The sequence below is a fragment of the Sminthopsis crassicaudata genome, chromosome 4 (assembly GCF_048593235.1).
Source record: "Sminthopsis crassicaudata isolate SCR6 chromosome 4, ASM4859323v1, whole genome shotgun sequence".
Taxonomy (NCBI): Eukaryota; Metazoa; Chordata; class Mammalia; order Dasyuromorphia; family Dasyuridae; genus Sminthopsis; species Sminthopsis crassicaudata.
The window spans coordinates 333,254,225-333,271,558 of record NC_133620.1 but is presented as its reverse complement, the minus strand read 5'-3'; the positions used below and the strand labels follow the sequence as shown (position 1 = coordinate 333,271,558).

The 17,334-nt window shown below is 41.0% G+C and overlaps 1 protein-coding gene across 1 annotated transcript in view; it reads left to right on the top strand.

The window, feature by feature from the left end:
* Nucleotides 1–12,405, top strand: part of SDK2 (sidekick cell adhesion molecule 2) — a 426,366-nt gene extending 413,961 nt beyond the window's left edge. The window contains 1 exon segment of the mRNA XM_074260670.1: nucleotides 11,138–12,405. Within this exon segment, the coding sequence (XP_074116771.1) occupies nucleotides 11,138–11,488 (351 nt within the window). The 3' untranslated portion in view covers nucleotides 11,489–12,405.
* The last annotated feature ends 4,929 nt before the right edge of the window (nucleotides 12,406–17,334 follow it).

The following is a 17,334-nucleotide window of genomic DNA, read 5'->3' as shown; positions in this document are numbered from 1 at the left end:
GACTGTGTCACTCTTTATTCAATATTAATGGCTCCCTATTACTTCTAAGTAAATGTAAACTCAAGAGATGCAACCAGATGACATAGTGGATGAGTCAAGAACTCAGGAAGAGCTGAGTTCAAATATTACTTCAGATACTTAGCTTTGTGACACTGGAAAAGACACATAACTTCTGTCTGTCTCAATTTTTTTACTTGTAAAACAGAGATTAAAATAGTACCTATTTCTTAAGGTTATTATAATGATAAAATCATATGTATATATATATATATGTGTGTGTGTGTGTGTGTGTTGCATATATATGTATACATATATTATTCCTGTGGATATATACATGCATATAAGTATTATTGAATGCTTGCATACATGCACATGTGAAATATATGCACATATGTTTAAATCTCGCATGAATATACTGTGTGAAGAATATAAACACATGTGCATAGTGTGTAAATATACATTCACTCCTCTGACTGACATTTAAAGCCCTTAATAACTAAACCCTTTATTACTTTTCCAATCTTTTGATTCATTACTATCTATCACAAATGTTATAGTACAACTTTACTTACCCATTCCTCATACACAATCCTTCTTCTCTTAACTCCATAACTTTGTCCAAGCTGATTTGGAGGCCTAGAATTCTCTCCCACCTAATCTCTTGGAATCCCTGGCTTCCTTTAAGGTTTAGCTCAGATACATATCTCCTCTTAATTTTGCAGATATAACATCAGATTGTTTAAATGTATTGACTTTGTAGAACTTCATTTTTTCTCTTCCTTTTTTTAATTATTTGTTTTTAAGGAATAGTTTTTTAGAGTGGGGAGAAGGAAAAGGATGTAGCAAGAAATCTAGAAGCAAAAATAAGATATAAGTAAAAACCTATTTTATAAAATGATTAAGCTCAACCAGCACTTCCTGTAGAAGGAATTTTGATATATATAATTAACTAATAATATTGAAATATTAACTAAGTTCATAATGATTAATATTATAATATAATTATAAATTAATTGATTAATTCATATATTTGAAGGGCTACCCCATGGATAAGAAATAAGATCTATTCTTCTTGATCTAGCAAAACAAATTGGAAGTAATGGGTAGAAATCTGCAGATAGGCAGATTTAGACTTGATATAAGGGTGGAGATGGGGAAGGCAGGGGTGGAGGGGGAGAATGTACTAACAGTCAGTGCCATCCAACATTGAATTGGAATGAGCTGGCTTGGGAGATAGTGTTTTTCCATTTGCAGGAGGTCTTTAAGTAGAAGCTGACTGACCACTTACATATATGGAGAGGCGATTCCAACCCCCAATTTGAACTAGATGACCTCTGAAGTCCCTGCCAAGATTCTGTGAAAGTGGAGGCAGGAAGGCCTATTTACTAAACTTTTACAAAAGGCCAAGCAGATGATAAAAGAATCATAAGAGGACTATGCATTCATTTCTAAAATAGACCTCAGAGGTCACCTAACTCAACCCCCTCATTTCCCAGATAAATAAAAGATCAGCTGATTTACCAAAAGTTATACAATTTCCAAGTAGCAAAGCTGGGGTTTAAACCTTGGCCCCCTAATTCTAAATCTAGAATTCTTTCTGCTATGATCTATGAACTACACTAGGGCAAATGTAGAAACCATGGAAATAAATGCAATAACCATAAGAAAAAGTGTACTAAGAAGAAATTATGCTGAGTATACTGTTGTCTGAGCCCCCACTCCTTTATTAAAGAGGCTGCATGGGCAGAAATTATTTCTATGCCCATAGACCATATTCTTTTGGAAACTATTGCCCTTCCTCTTGGATTAAGAATGTTCTGAAGCTTTATTTTTATTGAGTTGATTGGGTTTACTTAGGATTTAACTAAGGGAACAGCTCAAATCCATTTAACAAAGCCAATTGTTAAATTTTCATCATGAACATTTTCACCTCAGAAATCAGCAAATGCTACAGATCAGGGCTTAGTTGAATGTCTAGAATTAAGAAAGTGTTGGGGGGAAATGTAAGTAACACAGATGAAACTTAAAAACATGTAGTATGTCCTTTTTTCCCTAAAAAACTGATTGTTAAACATTTATCAGCACACCTTTGGATGTAGCTATCCCCTAAATTCTTATGCTTATAGAAATGTAGGTATATATTTCAGACACTGACAAATCAAGCAACTCAAAATTCCATTCCTTGGAGAGAAAAGGGGTACTCTACATGGTCTCTACTTGCCTCGGGCTCTAGGGAGTAAGTGGACTGGAGACTTTAAAAGCTTTCTTTCAAAGAGGATTAATATCAACACTGGCCCTAAGTGTGGGTTGTGTGGTTATTTTGTTAGGTTTTATTTTATAAAGAGAGAGAATGTGGTCATGTGGAAGCTGCTGATCAATCTGGACTGATTCCAAGACAAGGGTAGGTCAGCAAGATGGCTGGTGTTCACCAGCTGATGAACAAGATAGCTGAAGTTGGAGGCATGATAGCTGAAGTTGGAGGCATGATTATGAAGTCATGCAATTGCTTTTTAAACCAATATATATATATATATATGAATAAATGAATGAGCTTGTAAGTGCTGACTACTGGCCAAGCACTGTGCTAAGCATAAGGACCATAAACATACAAGCAAAGACAAGTCTTCCCTTCAGAGATCTTATATTCTGCTGGGGTAGACTATAAAATAAAGCAAAGTGGTAGTCAGCAAGAGGCATTTTGGAGAAAAATACAGGGATGGAGAATGGAGCCATAAGACTAACATATCCCATCAAAGAACCTTGGGAGTATGGATATATTTGTACTTCATAGTTCAAAACTTGCGAGGCAGTAAGAAAAGGAGGAGCAGAAGAGAGAAAAGGAAATTGGAAGAGGTTGGAAAGGAGAAAAGAGTGGGAAAATAAGGAATAAAGGAGATCATGGTATCTGGTGTTTTTCTGAAATAATGGTCCAGGATAGGCAGTCAGCAGTCAGGGCTGGGGAACTTTCCCTCAACTAAAAAAATGGACAACAATGGTAGCACCTACTTCACAGATTTGTTAGACTCATGTGAAACAATGGATATAAAGCTAAGTTTTAAGTGCCATTTGAATGTCTGTTAAATCATTTTAGAAATGTGTTATTATTACCATTAGTAGTATTTTATCCCTCTTTGGAAATTCTGACTTTCAGAGGTAGTTACAGCCTCAGTTCATTTTTTTTATTACAATTAGTTCATATTTCTGGAGGTAGCATTTTAGCTTTACAAAGCATTTAACAGATCTAGGGAATCCCAAAAACCAAAGTGCAGTAGGTTAAGACTCTATTAAGACTTCATGAATATTTTATCTACCTTCAAAACAAACCTTTGAGGAAGTTGCCCTTATTTTCATTTTGCCAATGAAGGAACTGACATCCTAGCAATATTATAGTTGATCCCTCATTTACCACACTTGGCTCCAATGGATTCCTGGCATTTTCTGAAAATTGACTCCATCTTCAAAGGGAAAAAAGATAGGTCTTCCTTGGGGTTGTTCAAAAGAATGTGTCATAGGTCCCAGAGCTAGTTCCCAAAGAGATGCTTCCTGGCCCCAGTAAAGGCAGCATCATTGGAATGAATGACCAAATTCCCACTGGGAGCAACACTGGGTTTTTCTTAATGAATATGCTAGAATTTTTCTATTTTCTGGAGTCTTGTCACAAGTAACCTTCTTTACTTAATGGTCACAACTGTCATGTTCCAGGTGCTAACTATGTCTTTCCCAGACCAGTAGTGGGTATTCATCATCCTTCTAACAAATTCAGGGTAGGAAGGTAGCTACAGCCTCACCTGTTGCTACTACCTGTGCCTTTACATTATCACAAGGTTGCCCTATCCAACCCTAACTTGATTTTACAAATAGCAATCAATAAACATTTATTAAGCACCTATCATATACCAAAGCACTATGCTAGACATTGGGGATACAAAAAAGAGGTAAAAGACAGTCTGTGCTCTTGAACAAGTTCTTAATCTCATGTTGGGGGCGATATACAAAGATAGACAAAGAAACTATGTCCAAGATAAATAGAAAATAATTAATATAAGGAAGGCACCAGAAATAAGAAGGTTAGGAAAGATTTTCTATAAAATATGGGATTTTAGTTGGTACTAGAAGAAAGCCAAAGAAGTTAATAGGCAGAGTTGAAGGCATTCCAGGCAGAAAAAATGCCCAGAGCTAAAAGATGGAATGTCTTGTTTGGACAACAGCTAGCTGAGAGCCAGTATCACTGGATCAAAGACTATCAATGAGTGGTAAGGTATAAAAAGATGGAAAAAGTCAGCAAAAGGGGGCTAGGTCAGGAAGGGCTTTGAATGCCAAACAGAGCATTTTGTATTTGATCTTGGAAGTGATACAGAGTCACTGGAGTTTATTGAGTATTGATTTAACAAATAAAAGGCAATTCCAAAAGTCTCAACCTATTAAGTCTTAAAACTGGACTGTCACTTGGGACAACTTACAAATAATATTTTCACATCTAAAATCTAGATATAATTCAAAAAAGACTGTCTAGCCCTGTATTCAACACAATAAAATATCCTAAAAGCTGACAGAGCTTACAGAGAAAAAAGGACAATTCAAATCCAGCTTCAGGCTTGAGCCCCAATTCTGTCTCTTCCAGAATATACAATGGATAAATCTCTGGACCCAAAATAAGGAGGACCTAAAATTATATTAAATGCTAGGAAAATAAACTCCTCCTTCCATCCTATCCCCCATTTTAGAGCACTTATAGAATATCTACTATGTGCTTCACAAATATCTCATTTGGTACTTACAACTCTGGGATATAAGTGCTATTATGATCATCATTTTATAAGTGAGGAAACTGATTCCTGGACCAGCAATCTATCCACTGTGCCATGTAATTCTTGAGTTCAAATCCATCCTCAGACATTGCCTAACAGTGTGATTCTGGACAAATCATTTAACCTCTGTTTCTGTTTACTCATTAGTGAAATAGGAATAATGAAAACACCTATCTTTTTAGAGGTATTAGAATCAAATAAGAAAATATCTATAGAACTCTTTGTAAACATTAAAGCACTATATAAATGCTAGCTCATATTATTCTTTTCACTCATAGCCCATCACTGAACCTCCTATTCCAGAAATCTGATCAGAACAGTTGTTGCCTCCTCATTCCTCCATTGCCTCTCTTAATTTGGCCCAAAGATAATCTAGTTGTTTTTTTTTTAATGCTCTACCATACTCTATCAACTATACCACATTAACTTCCTGTAGGTTTAGAAGCCAGGTCAGACAATAAATATTTATTAAATGCTACTAACTATTTTGCAGGCACTATGCTAAGTGCTGGTGATACAAAGAAAGACAAAAGACAATTCCTGTCCTTGAGGACCTTACAATCTAATAAAGGAGATGACAGGAAAACGAATATGTACAAACAAGTTATATACAGAGTAAATAGGAAATAGGAAATAAAGAGGAAAGGCAGTAGAATTAAGAGAGGTTTGGAAAAGCTTCCCATAAAGGTGAATACCAGTGCAGCAAAAGACAATTCCTATTCTCAAGGAACTTACAATCTAATAAGGGAGATATGTACAAACAAGTTATATGTAGAATAAAGAGGAAAGGCACTAGAATTAAGAGGGTTTGGAAAAGCTTCCCATAAAGGTGGATACCAATGCAGCAAAAGACAATTCCTATTCTCAAGGAACTTACAATTTTATAAGAGAGATATGTACAAACAAGTTATATATAGGATAAAGAGGAAATAAAGAGAAAAGGCACTAGAATTGAGAAGGATTTGAAAAAAGCTTCCCATAAAGGTGAATGCCAGTGCAAAGGGGACCTGAAGACAGAAAGTCAGAGTGACAGCACATTGAATTCCATAGTCCCATGCCCACTGTCTGCTTTGTATCAGGGAGACACCTCCTTCCCCACCCCAAGGTCTTTCAGTCTGATTGCACCCACCTACATCTACCCACTGGAAAGTGTCTCTTTCTGATGGAGAACCTAGTCAGCAATATGGTGATGAGCCTCAAAACAAGAAGCTCTTTGCTTCCCATTCTTTTGTCACGACTTTTATTTTCCATGGCTCCCTTTCCCTCAGCTTGGATTCTGTGCCACTGGACCCTGGAGCCCCTCTCTTGCCAAACTCTCCTCTCCTCGATGATGGAGTGGCTTTGAGGAGTTCTTAAGAGTTGCAGGAGCTGAAAGCTGTCACTCGATTGCCTGGCTGGTAGAGTTGAGAGCTGCCCATGAATAGCCCCTATTGTGTGCAGAGTTACAGCAAAGCTGAATTCAATTATGGGGAGCAGAGGGAGAGCTGAAAGCACCAGAAAGAAGATTCAAAGCATTGGAGCCCCTGTTCCCCCCTCCCCATCTCTCTTCTTCCCCTCCTCACACTCCACCTCCTGCCTGAAAAGAAACAGATGTTGTAAAAGACAAAGCCCGCTCTCCCACTCCGCCCCCACCATCTCCAGTTATGACAGACCGGCCTCCCTTGGGTCTGAGAGAGCTCAGGGCAGCCACTTTAACCTGACCTGGCCTGGCCAGAGATTGGGGAAAGGAGGGGTGTCAGTTTGCTGGAGTAGAAGCAAATTCAGGTTAGATAAAGATTCTCCCCTTTTTTTGTTCATTTCTCAGACCCTCCATCAGTTCACAAGCAAGGGCCCCTCCCCCCATTCACACACAGGATTTCCCTCCAACCCCCATTCCTACCAGGAACATAAAAAGCCCTGTCCCACATTCCAAACCAACGGATGGGGTTCTCGATGGGGGATGTGATCTCCCAGGAGGGTATGTGCCAGATGCTCAAGAGGGAAGCAGAGAAAAGGCTTTCCCACCCCACTCCACCCCCTGCCAAGCTACAACCATTTCTCCGGCTCCAAGCCTCGATGCTTTCGTGCTAATCAGGGGGGAAGGGGGAGAAGGAGGAGTTATTCTTTTTCCATCCCAGCTGCTCACCAGCTTTCTCCTTGCACAGAGACATGAATCCCCCTGCCACCTCCCTGCGCTTTCCCCAAACCTTCTTATTGCCCCCTTCAGAGACTCAGGCAAGTTTATTGACACAGATCCCATTGTCTATCTCTGTCATCCCAGAGCTGGAGAGCTCCAAAAGCTCAGTACTTCCCCATCTCCTCCCAGAGGTCTGCCCAGTTCTGACTCAGCCCCATGTCAATCAATCAACAAGCATTTATTAAATACTTTATATGTTCCAGGCACTTAGATCTGAGCCCCAGGGTTACAAAAAAAAAAAAAAAAAAAAAAAAAAGGAAATAAAATCCACCAGAAATCCCATCCCTGCCCCACCCTCCTCAAGGAAGCATTCTAGTTGGGGAAACAATGTGTACAAAACTAGATAGAAAATAGATTGAAGGTAACCCTTTAATGGGGAAACTAAGTGATGCTGTGAATAAGGTGTCCTTGGACCTGAAGTCAGAAGGAACTCAATTCAAATACAGCCTCACTCATTCGATGTGTGACCTTGGCAAGTCATTTAACCCTGTTTGCCTCAGTTTCCTCATCTGTTTAAAAAATTAGTTGGAGAAGGAAAGGATGGACCACTCATCAAAGTGTCTGCCAAGAAAATCTCAAATGGGGTCACAACTAGTGGAACAACTGCTCAACAAAGGCTTAAGGGGAAAGCTTCTAGATGCTGGGGGTGGGGGGAGTTGGGGGAAAGGGCCCAAAATGATAGCTGAAATCCTGAAATTACTGGATATCTTGGCATCCCAGAGCAACCCCAGCCCCCCTGGGATTTCTCCAAGATCAAGATCATGTTATAATACAAAGAAGATAAGATCTGAAGTCAGAGGGTCTAGGTTCAAATGTTGGTTTTGCTCCTTATCACTGTTTGACTTGGCAGGTCAATCTATCTCCTTGCTCCCTGTTTTCTCAGCTCTAAAATGACTGAGTGAAAATGTTTCTGTTTAATGCTTCCTGTGTACCAACCACCATGCTAAATGCTGAGCATAGAATTGGGAAAATTGAGACAGTTCTCTCAAAGAGCTTAAGCTCTAAGAAAAGTCAGAGTACATGGAAAGGTCCCAGCATGGGTGATAACAAGAGTTCACAGATTCCTAGATTGTATAATTAGGTCAGATAATCTTAGGAGGCAGGTAGGCAAAGTTAAGCCTGTAGGACCTTAGCAACAATAGTGATTTAGACTTTAAGGTCCTCCATCTCATCAGAAGGAAGGAATTAGAGACTTCCATCGTATCCAAAACTTGTGAGCCACTAAGGACTTCAGACAGAGGGAGGTAGGGGAGTTAAAGTCCTTGCTCACATCCCTGCTTTAGGGGTTAAATGAATATCAGAAGAGGGACTGTTAGCTCAAGCAATTATAGCCTGACACATCCTCTTCCCCACCCAGCTTAAGGATAACTTTGTTCTGAGCTCATTCCCACCCAGCCGGGTCTCCTTCAGCCAGGTGACAAGGCTCCCTCCACATTTTTTTTCTGGGTTGGAGAGAGGGAAATGGAGAATGGGTCTCTCTTCCCTATCCCATTGTCCCTGCCCCTCTTTGTTCCACTCCAGGCTAGCCGCTAGACCAATGAAATGAAAAGGGGTGGTTTGTATTGTGCAGGATTGTGTCACAGAGAGAACAGGAGGCAGAGCTGGGCAGGAGGATTTTCTATTGTCTAGCTGCTCTGGGCAGGCACCACCAGCTGCCTGACAAACTGGGTCTCTGAGCTAGGGTTGGTTGCAGGAGTTTTTCATGGGGTAAGGCAGGGGAGTAGCAAGATCTGAGGCATCTCTCTAACTCAGCTTTCAGGGGATCCAGAGATGCTTTGGAGAGGACATGTTTTAGGAAAATCACTTAGCTTTAGTGCTGAATAGTAGGGTAGAGAGATTCCTCAGGCAGGTGGGCCAATTAAAAGGCTATTTCAATAATCCAGGTGATGAGAACATGACTTTTTTTGTTGTTGGTCAGTTATTTGAGACTCTTTGTGACCCCATTTTGGGGTTTGGCATTGGAGTAAAACAGTCTCATGGGAGCAAAGAGATAGGTTAGCTTAGAAAATCTTGATTCATTCGATGATATAATTATAGGTCTAGAGCAGAAAGGGATCTCAGAGATCATTGAATCCAACCCTTTATTTTACAGATTAAGGAGTTGAGACTCCAAGACATTCATTGCCTTGCCCCAGGTCACCACAGGCTGGATACACAATTTGGGATTCAAACCCCAAGTGTTCCAGTCCCAAATCTAGGTTTTTTCCTTTATTCCAGATCATCTCTTTGCTGGTCCTCAATCTTTGTAAATAACTATTCCCATCTGTAACACAGAAGTAATTATCACAACTTGTTCCTTATACTGATCTTTCATCTATAAAGTGCTTTTAATTCCTAGGGAAAAGTTGAGTATTATTCCCTCAAATTCTTCTCATACAATAATACATGGCATAGATATAGTCATTTCCTATAGGGCAAAATCTCCACGAGAGGAGAGCCCGTGTGAAATAAGATAACATACAAAAAAATCAAAGATTAATTATATATAAACTAGCAGTCCCTTTCTTCACCAATCCTCACTCTTATTATCTCCTCCTAGTGCATTTTCCCTTCTCATTTAGTGATTTTATCAGCTCCCATGAGTACAATTATTACCTCTCTCTAGATGATTCCATCCAGATGATGGTGGGCAGCTAGGTGGATAGAGCAATGACTTTGGAATCAAGACTTGTCTTCCTGAGTTCCAATCTAGTCTCAGACTCTTGTGACAAATCCCTGATCAAATCACTTAACCCTATTTGCCTTAATATATGTTGGAGAAAGAGATGGAAAACTATTCCTGTATCTCTTGTCAAGAAAACCCCAAAATGGGGTTACAAAGAGTCTCATAACTGTCAATAACAAAAAGTCATGTTCTCATCACCTGGACTATTGCAATAGCCTTCTAACCTGGCTCACCTGCCTGAGGAGTCCCTTTATTCCAAACCATCCACCACTAAAACTAACAAAGTGATTTTCCTAAAACAGTCCTTTCCCCTCACTAAACTCCAGTGTCTTCCTCTGTTTGACATTTAATACTCGACAGCTTTGCACCTTCCTATCTTTCTAATCTCCCTCTTACCATCTTACCATCCTTCCCACACTCCATGCACTCTATGATTCAGTCATACTAGCCTATTTGCTGTTACCCAAACTCTTCACTCCTATCACTAATCTTTGCCCTGACTGTTAACCTTACATAGCTGGAAAGGTCTCCTTCCCAACCTTTGATTCTTAGAATCCTAAGCTTCCTTCAGAAGTTAGTTCAAGGGCCATCTTTTCCAGGAGGCCTTTTCATGCTCTATCCCTACCCTCAGCTGCCAGTTCTATACCCCACTAAAGTTATTTTATATTTATTTATAATAATAATAAATAATATTTATATAGTGCTTACCATGTGCTAGGCACTGTACTATGTACTTTATAATTATCTGATTTGATCACAACAACCTTCAGAGGCAAGTGTTATTATTATCCTCATTTTACACATGGGGAAACTGAGGCAAACAAGAGGACTTACCCAGACTCATAGCTATTAAGTGTCTGAGGCTGTATTTGAACTCAGGTCTTCTTGGAAAAGTATACTCCAGTATCTTTGCCAAGAAAATACCAAATGGACTCACGAAAGTTGGACAAGAATGAAACAAACTAACAACTTTCTGACTCTAGACCTAGTGGTCTATCTTGCATGTTCTGATTTATATTAAAACATAAGCTCCTTGGGGGAGCAATTTTGTATCTCCAGCACTCAGCATAGTGCCTGGTATACAACAAGCACTTCATAAATGCTTATATCTTTGCATCTTTGATGATTAAATAAATGAAGCTCAGGAGGCAGCCCAGCTAGTTTTGTTTTTTTTTTAACCTATTGTTGTTAAGCAAGTTGGAAGCTGGAGAGAAGACCTGGCAGCTTAAGTCCTATAAATCACTTTACTTATATCTTTGATCTCATTGGGCCTTGCTATGAGTTTGAGAAATGTTCTATTGCTGGAGAATGTGAGGAATTGACCAGATCAGGTTCATACAGTGATCCTTTTTCTGACCCGGAGCTAGAACCCAAGCTTTCTGCCTACCCCCCCATTCTGCAGGCCATGGGACCCCACTCTGTTCCCCACAGGGCAACGTCTGACTGACCTACTGTCTTAGCCATTAATATAATCCTTTGTCCCCTCAGGGAAGCGACAGCGAGTATGAGGTAGACCAGAACCACCAAAAGGCTCACTCATTTGTCAACCATTACATCAGTGATCCTACCTACTACAACTCGTGGAGACGGCAGCAAAAGGGGATCTCTCGGGCACAAGCCTACAGCTACACAGAGAGCGATTCAGGGGAGCCCGAGCAGGCCACCATCGCTAACAACAGCACTCAACAGGGCAGCCTCTTCCGGCCCAAAGCCAGTCGGACTCCAACGCCCCAGAACCCTGCCAATCCCCCCAACCCACAGAGCACTCTCTACCGGCCCCCCAGTAGCCTAGCTCCTGGCTCCCGGGCCCCTATAGCAGGATTCTCATCATTTGTTTGATGTTGGAAAAGGAAAGGAAGAAATGGTACAAGATAAATCCTCCTACTCACCCCACCCTACCTTCCCTCTCCTAAAACAAAACAAAACTCAGAGTCGAGTCAACTTTTCACCTCCCAACTTTATTTTTCCAGAGATTCCAGGGGCTAACAAAACCTAATCCTGAAATGGAAGGGAGAAAGGAAAAACCAAGCAGATGTGTTCTTACATGCCTGTGGAAGACAATCAATCCTAGTTAAGGTTTTTAGGCCTTTGCTGCTTTGAGGGTTGCACAGAGATGAAGAACAGAGCCCAGTCTCCACAGGATGGCCAAGTCCAGTCCAGACCTCTACAGAGCGTGGGGGAGAAAGGAGAAAACCAAGAAGCAGTTAGCTGGGACACTAAAGCTTTCTCCACTGCAGAACACAGGAGGACTCTGGCCTCCATCTCCCTGCTCCGTTTTCACTATGGCACTTGGGGTGCAGTTTGGGCACGTGGAAATGCCAGTGCCTGTCCACACCAACATTTGCTGCCTTTCTCCACCAAGAGGGGAATCCTTCAAGCCAAAGCCCTGCCCTTCTCATCTCCTCTTACCCAGGCTGGCCTTGCTAATTCCTCAAGGGTTGGGGTTGGGTTGGGGTGGAGTGGAAGTGGAGAAAAGACGGGAGTCGGGAAGAGATGGGAGTCGGTTAGTTTGAACCTCTGAGGGTTTGGGAATCTAGACAACGTGAGGACTCAGGGTGAGTAGATCCTAAGGCAGAAGATATTGGGCTCTGTAGCATTCAGTGCCCTGTCATATACAACCTGGGCACAACTGGTCTGGGATAGCTCCTTGTTCTCCTGTTATCTGCCCATGCTCCATTCTTCCCTCTGGTTCAACTTCCAACAAGTTTTTTTTTTCCTTTATTTTTTAAAATATGAAATAAATGAAGCTCAGGAGGCAGCCCAACTAGTTTGTTTTTTTTTTTAATCTATTGTTGTTAAGCAAGCAAGTTGGAAGCTGGGTGAGAAGACCTGGCAACTTAAGTCCTATAAATCACTTTACTTGAATTCTCTGTCTTGAGTGCAGGCTTAGGAGAGTAGAGGCTGGCAAGAAGCAGGGATTCATGTTTCTTTGGGGAAGATGCTACTGGAGAATGTAAGTGTGTTGAAATTAAGGATGAAGCTTTGATTCATCTTTTTTCCTTCCCTATATTTTCCCTGACCTTTAAAAAGAAGAAGAAGAATGGAGCAGCTATATAGTGCAGTGGATAGGCTAGAACACTGGCCCTGGAATCAGGAAGACCTGAGTTCAAATGAAGCTTCAGACACTTAACACTTCCTAACACTGAGCAAGTCACTTAATCCCAATTGCCTCAGGGGGAAACAAAGAAGGGATGGTTCCTCTGAAGAACTGTTCTGGAGAAGAAACCGAAAATGTAAAAAATTGTTCCCTGGAGCTGGGAACTGGGTGGGAGATCCTTATCCTCACCTAGGCAAAGACCAGACTTCTCCCTCCTCATTCTATAACCTCCTTCCATGTTGAAGGAGCACCCTTCTCACAGCACAGACAGGATGCAGGGAGAAAAAGGATCTGGGCTTGGTATTCTGAAGGACAGTCAAAGCCTCTTGTTTTTTAGAACAGAAAACACTTGGATTTCTTTTACTAGCATAGCAAAACAAACACATTTACATTGGTGTCTCATTTTTCTGTGTCTTATACAACACACATTTATACACATGCCACAAACACGCCCGTGTGTGTGCGCGCGCACACACACACACACACACACACACACACACACATTCAAAGCCTGCACAGGAATAAGGCCTGAGGAAGCTATGTTAATGTCCTATCTCCTCCTCCCAAGAGATAGGAATAAAGGGGAGAGATTAGGTCATTCTCTAGAAGGATACACACCATTTGCACATTCCCCAAAATACCCCATTTACAAAGAGCCAAAGACCTCTCTAGAGGGGAAAAAATACCCTTGAGATAAATGGGAGAATCTCATCACAGGGTGTGGGAAGTCCCTTGGAATCAGCCCCAGAAAAGGGCAGCCAAGAGGATGGCCTGGGAGACAAGAATAGTTGGTGGAGGGGGGGAAGGGGATCCTTTTCCAAAAAATTACCCACTTGAAAGACTGTTCTTTTAAAAAATTACTTTCTTTGACTTCTTGTATATTCTCACCAGTTTGTCATGTCCAGAGACAATGTCTATAGAGCAGTAGAAAGAATCACACAGGATCCCTATCCCAAAAGAGGTACTCAGAATACCCAGAGACTGGGGAAAGGTAGGTCGATATCCTCGCATTAAGGTCTGGGACTCCAATGCAAGGGGAGAAGTTAGAATTTCTTCTGGAAAATTGGCTGGAGAATGGAGCCAATGACTTCCTGGTAATAGCAGTGGCTGATGAGATTAGGTGAGGCTGACCAGGACTCTTAAAAGAACATTAGAACATTAGAAGGTATTAGCACAACTACATTCTGGGCCCACATTACTAGAAACCATGAAGGAAATAGGGAGAGGGAATCCAAACCCTACCCCATTCCAAGAAAAGCTCACTGTTATTGCAGACTGGTTTATATGGTCTGCCTTTTCTATACTGACCATCCTTCTAGCAATGACAACTGATTTCCAAAAGCAATAGGAGTCCAGTAATGGGGCAGAATCAATCACTGTTTTTTTAGGAACAACTTAGAACCTGGCCACATGTGAAGGAAATGCTCTTGGAGACCAGAGGAGCAACTTACCTGACAGATTATCTGTGTAAGGTGTCAAAACTAGCTGGCTTAAATGGTTCAGAGATGGTTCCTTAAAGAATGGAAAATCCCTGCCCTTGGATACATACTAGGACACAAAACCACAAAGCAGAGGTGTGGGGTTTGGGGGATTTTTTTTTAACCTGAGCTTCTAAGCTTAGTGAAAGCCCCCTTTGGCTTTGAGGAAGAAAGAACAGAAATAGCTAGCATGGGATTCAAGTCTAGAAAACCCTTCCCCCAGCCCCATATCAAGCATCCCATCATCTCCATGGTAACACATCTGCCACTGTCCCCATTTGATCATACTGCTTTTTCTTTCTTCTCTTTCTCATTAAAAAGAAAAGAAATAACCTCCTTTTCCCAGCCTGCAATATGTTTGGGTCCCTTAAAGAAGTTTCCAGTTAATGTTAGGTAATGATTAAAACTCCATTCCATTTAGATAATTGTGAATTTTTAAATATAAAATATGGGTATATGTATACAGATATATATTATACACATAATATATAACATATGTATGTATATATACACATATGTATCTTATACTGTCAAATTTTCTTTTGTTTTGTTTTGGTTTTTTTTAATGTGCACTCTTATTTTTTTTAATCAGGCCTGTGATTTCATTACTACAGGAAGCTGCTAGTGAGGAACTTTCCCTGCCAATAGAAATTATTACCTTCTCTGTGTTATATAATCTTAGAGACACCTGGGACTCTGAAAAGTTGGAGAAATCCAGATCTTCCTTCCTCTGAGGCCAGCTGTCTTTTTTTTTTATACCACACTGCCTCTAATCACAAAAATACAAACTTGCAATCACATACACATACACACAAACATATAGATAGATAGATACAACCCTCATCTGACCTCATGCTAACATCCTCCAGTGCTTCCTTGGAGAGAGAGAAAAACAACATCCCTAGTAGTACTTATCTGCTTCTCTTGGACAAGGCATACAGGTAGCTAGCCAGCTTTTTGGCTAGGCCAAAACTAGTGTTTGAGATTTGTCAGAACAAAGAACAGTCCAGAAGTACCTGTGGTATCAAGCTAACCCAAAGGTGAGTCTTTTTCACAGACCAGATGCCCATATATCTGGAAATTTGCCTTTTGCTGGTTATAGCCACATTTGGGAACCCAGGTTTCTGGCATCTGAAACACCATATTCTCCAAAAGCAGCTCCTCTCCACCCCTGTTTACATAGATCACTGAGCTAGATCACTGTGCTTGCTGTCTTCCCAGATAACTTGCATCGGGCAAGTGTTTGGTATAGGGTACTGAAGGGCATCCCAAGAAAGCACACCTTGGATGCTACTTCCTACTTTGGCTAGGTCTTGGAAGGGATGCCCATATTACTATCCACTAGGGTCTAGGAGGAACAGATATCATCTCAAGACTGAACCATGACACCCCAATGGCTTCATGTGCCCATTACCTATGGATGACCCCATCTAACTAAGGGAAGCAACTAAAGTCACTCACCAATGTTGGCATCAAGGGAGCCTTATTTATTGGGATTCCTTCATTGCCTCTTGCACACAGGACCAACCACACACAAGGACTGCCAAGATGAACCAAATATTCCTACCTTGGATTCCAAAAGCACCTTTTCCCCTGAGTTAAGGGGTATTTTCAGGCACTAGCTCTAAGGGTGAAAATTTCAAGAGGTCATCAACCACTCTTCTTCCTACTCACCACTGCCATCATCTAGAAGAGATAGAAAAAGGATACTGTCTTAAGCCCAACCTGCCTCAGCCCAGCTCGGCCCTGCCCAGCTCATGCTGCCCCGTGGCCTTCTGACATTGTCCACACCACTCCTAGGGCAGTGATTTTTAAAGGTGCCAGAGCCCCACTCCTGGAAGGGGACTCCCTTTATCCTTGGTGTCTTCAATGTGCCAAGATTAGCCTAATTGCTCTCTGGGGGTAAGCAAGTCCTTGGAAGTGGCACTCCATTGGGAAAGGGAGCTCAAGAAGAGGAGGGATGGGGAGCAGCTCAGAAGCTCTCTGAGTGGCCAAAGTCAACTCTGTGAGTCCTGTTACAGTCGTATTCATGGTGGTCATTCCTGTGACCAAACAGGCAGGCTGAAAGGGGTGACTCTGACCTTTGTCCAAGTCCAGCTCCCACTGTGGACTGCCAGCAGGCAGGTCAATGCCAATGCCCCCCTTCCCTGGTGTCCATGCCTTCGTGATGTGCTTGTGTCCCCTCTGAATAACCCAAAGTGTTTGAACATGTTATTTTTCTTTACTCTCACATTCACTCTGAAAAAAAAAGGAAAAATAAAATCAACAAAAATCTTTATTTTTGATTTAAAAGAAATAATGAAAAAAAATATGAGAGTATTTAATCATGGCAGGTGTCTGTAAGAAAAAATTATATATCTATATGTCATATAGCTTGTTAGCAGGTTTATTTTTTAAATGAAAGGCAAGGGGGGGAAATGGTTTGAAATATAATGCCACAAGATGTCTCATGTCCTGTCAAACTGTCAGCATTTTCTAAATAAAATTTTTTTTTGAGATTTGGTAGATTTTTCACTCTTTTAAAAAACCCACTCAAGGTCATATTGGGAAATGTCATGTTGACCATAGCTTTTCTTGTTGCATCAGTGCCTAAACAGGGGTGGGATTGGAGGAAAGGGCCAAAGAAATCAATCATTCTCAGAACCCAGGTCATTGAACAATCAATTTGAAATTAACTCCTTGAGTTTAGGGTCAGATCTATAAATCAGTTGAAAGTTTTAGTCTGTAGTTTTACTAAGTTTCCAGATATGATGCAATCTGTGCTTAACTGGGAAAGACAGAAAGTTATAGTCCTAAAGCTAGGAAGATCTGAGTTCAAATATACCTTTAACACATTGGCTGTGAATCTAAATCATTTAACTTTGAGGAACTCTAAACAGCTCTCTACTGACCATAGTTTCAGTGGTGGTAAATCGATAGTGAAAATTGGAAGTTTTCATACCAATGAAATCACAGAGGTTGTTGTTTGTTCTTCCTTCTCAAAGAGGACCTTGACATCAGGGAGGTGATGCTATGACATCCAAGGGAATTGGATTTAAGTGAGGGAGGACTGTGCAAGGTTACCTGTCTCACTTTCCCTTCCAGAGCCATCTGGGTCCAGTAGCCAGATA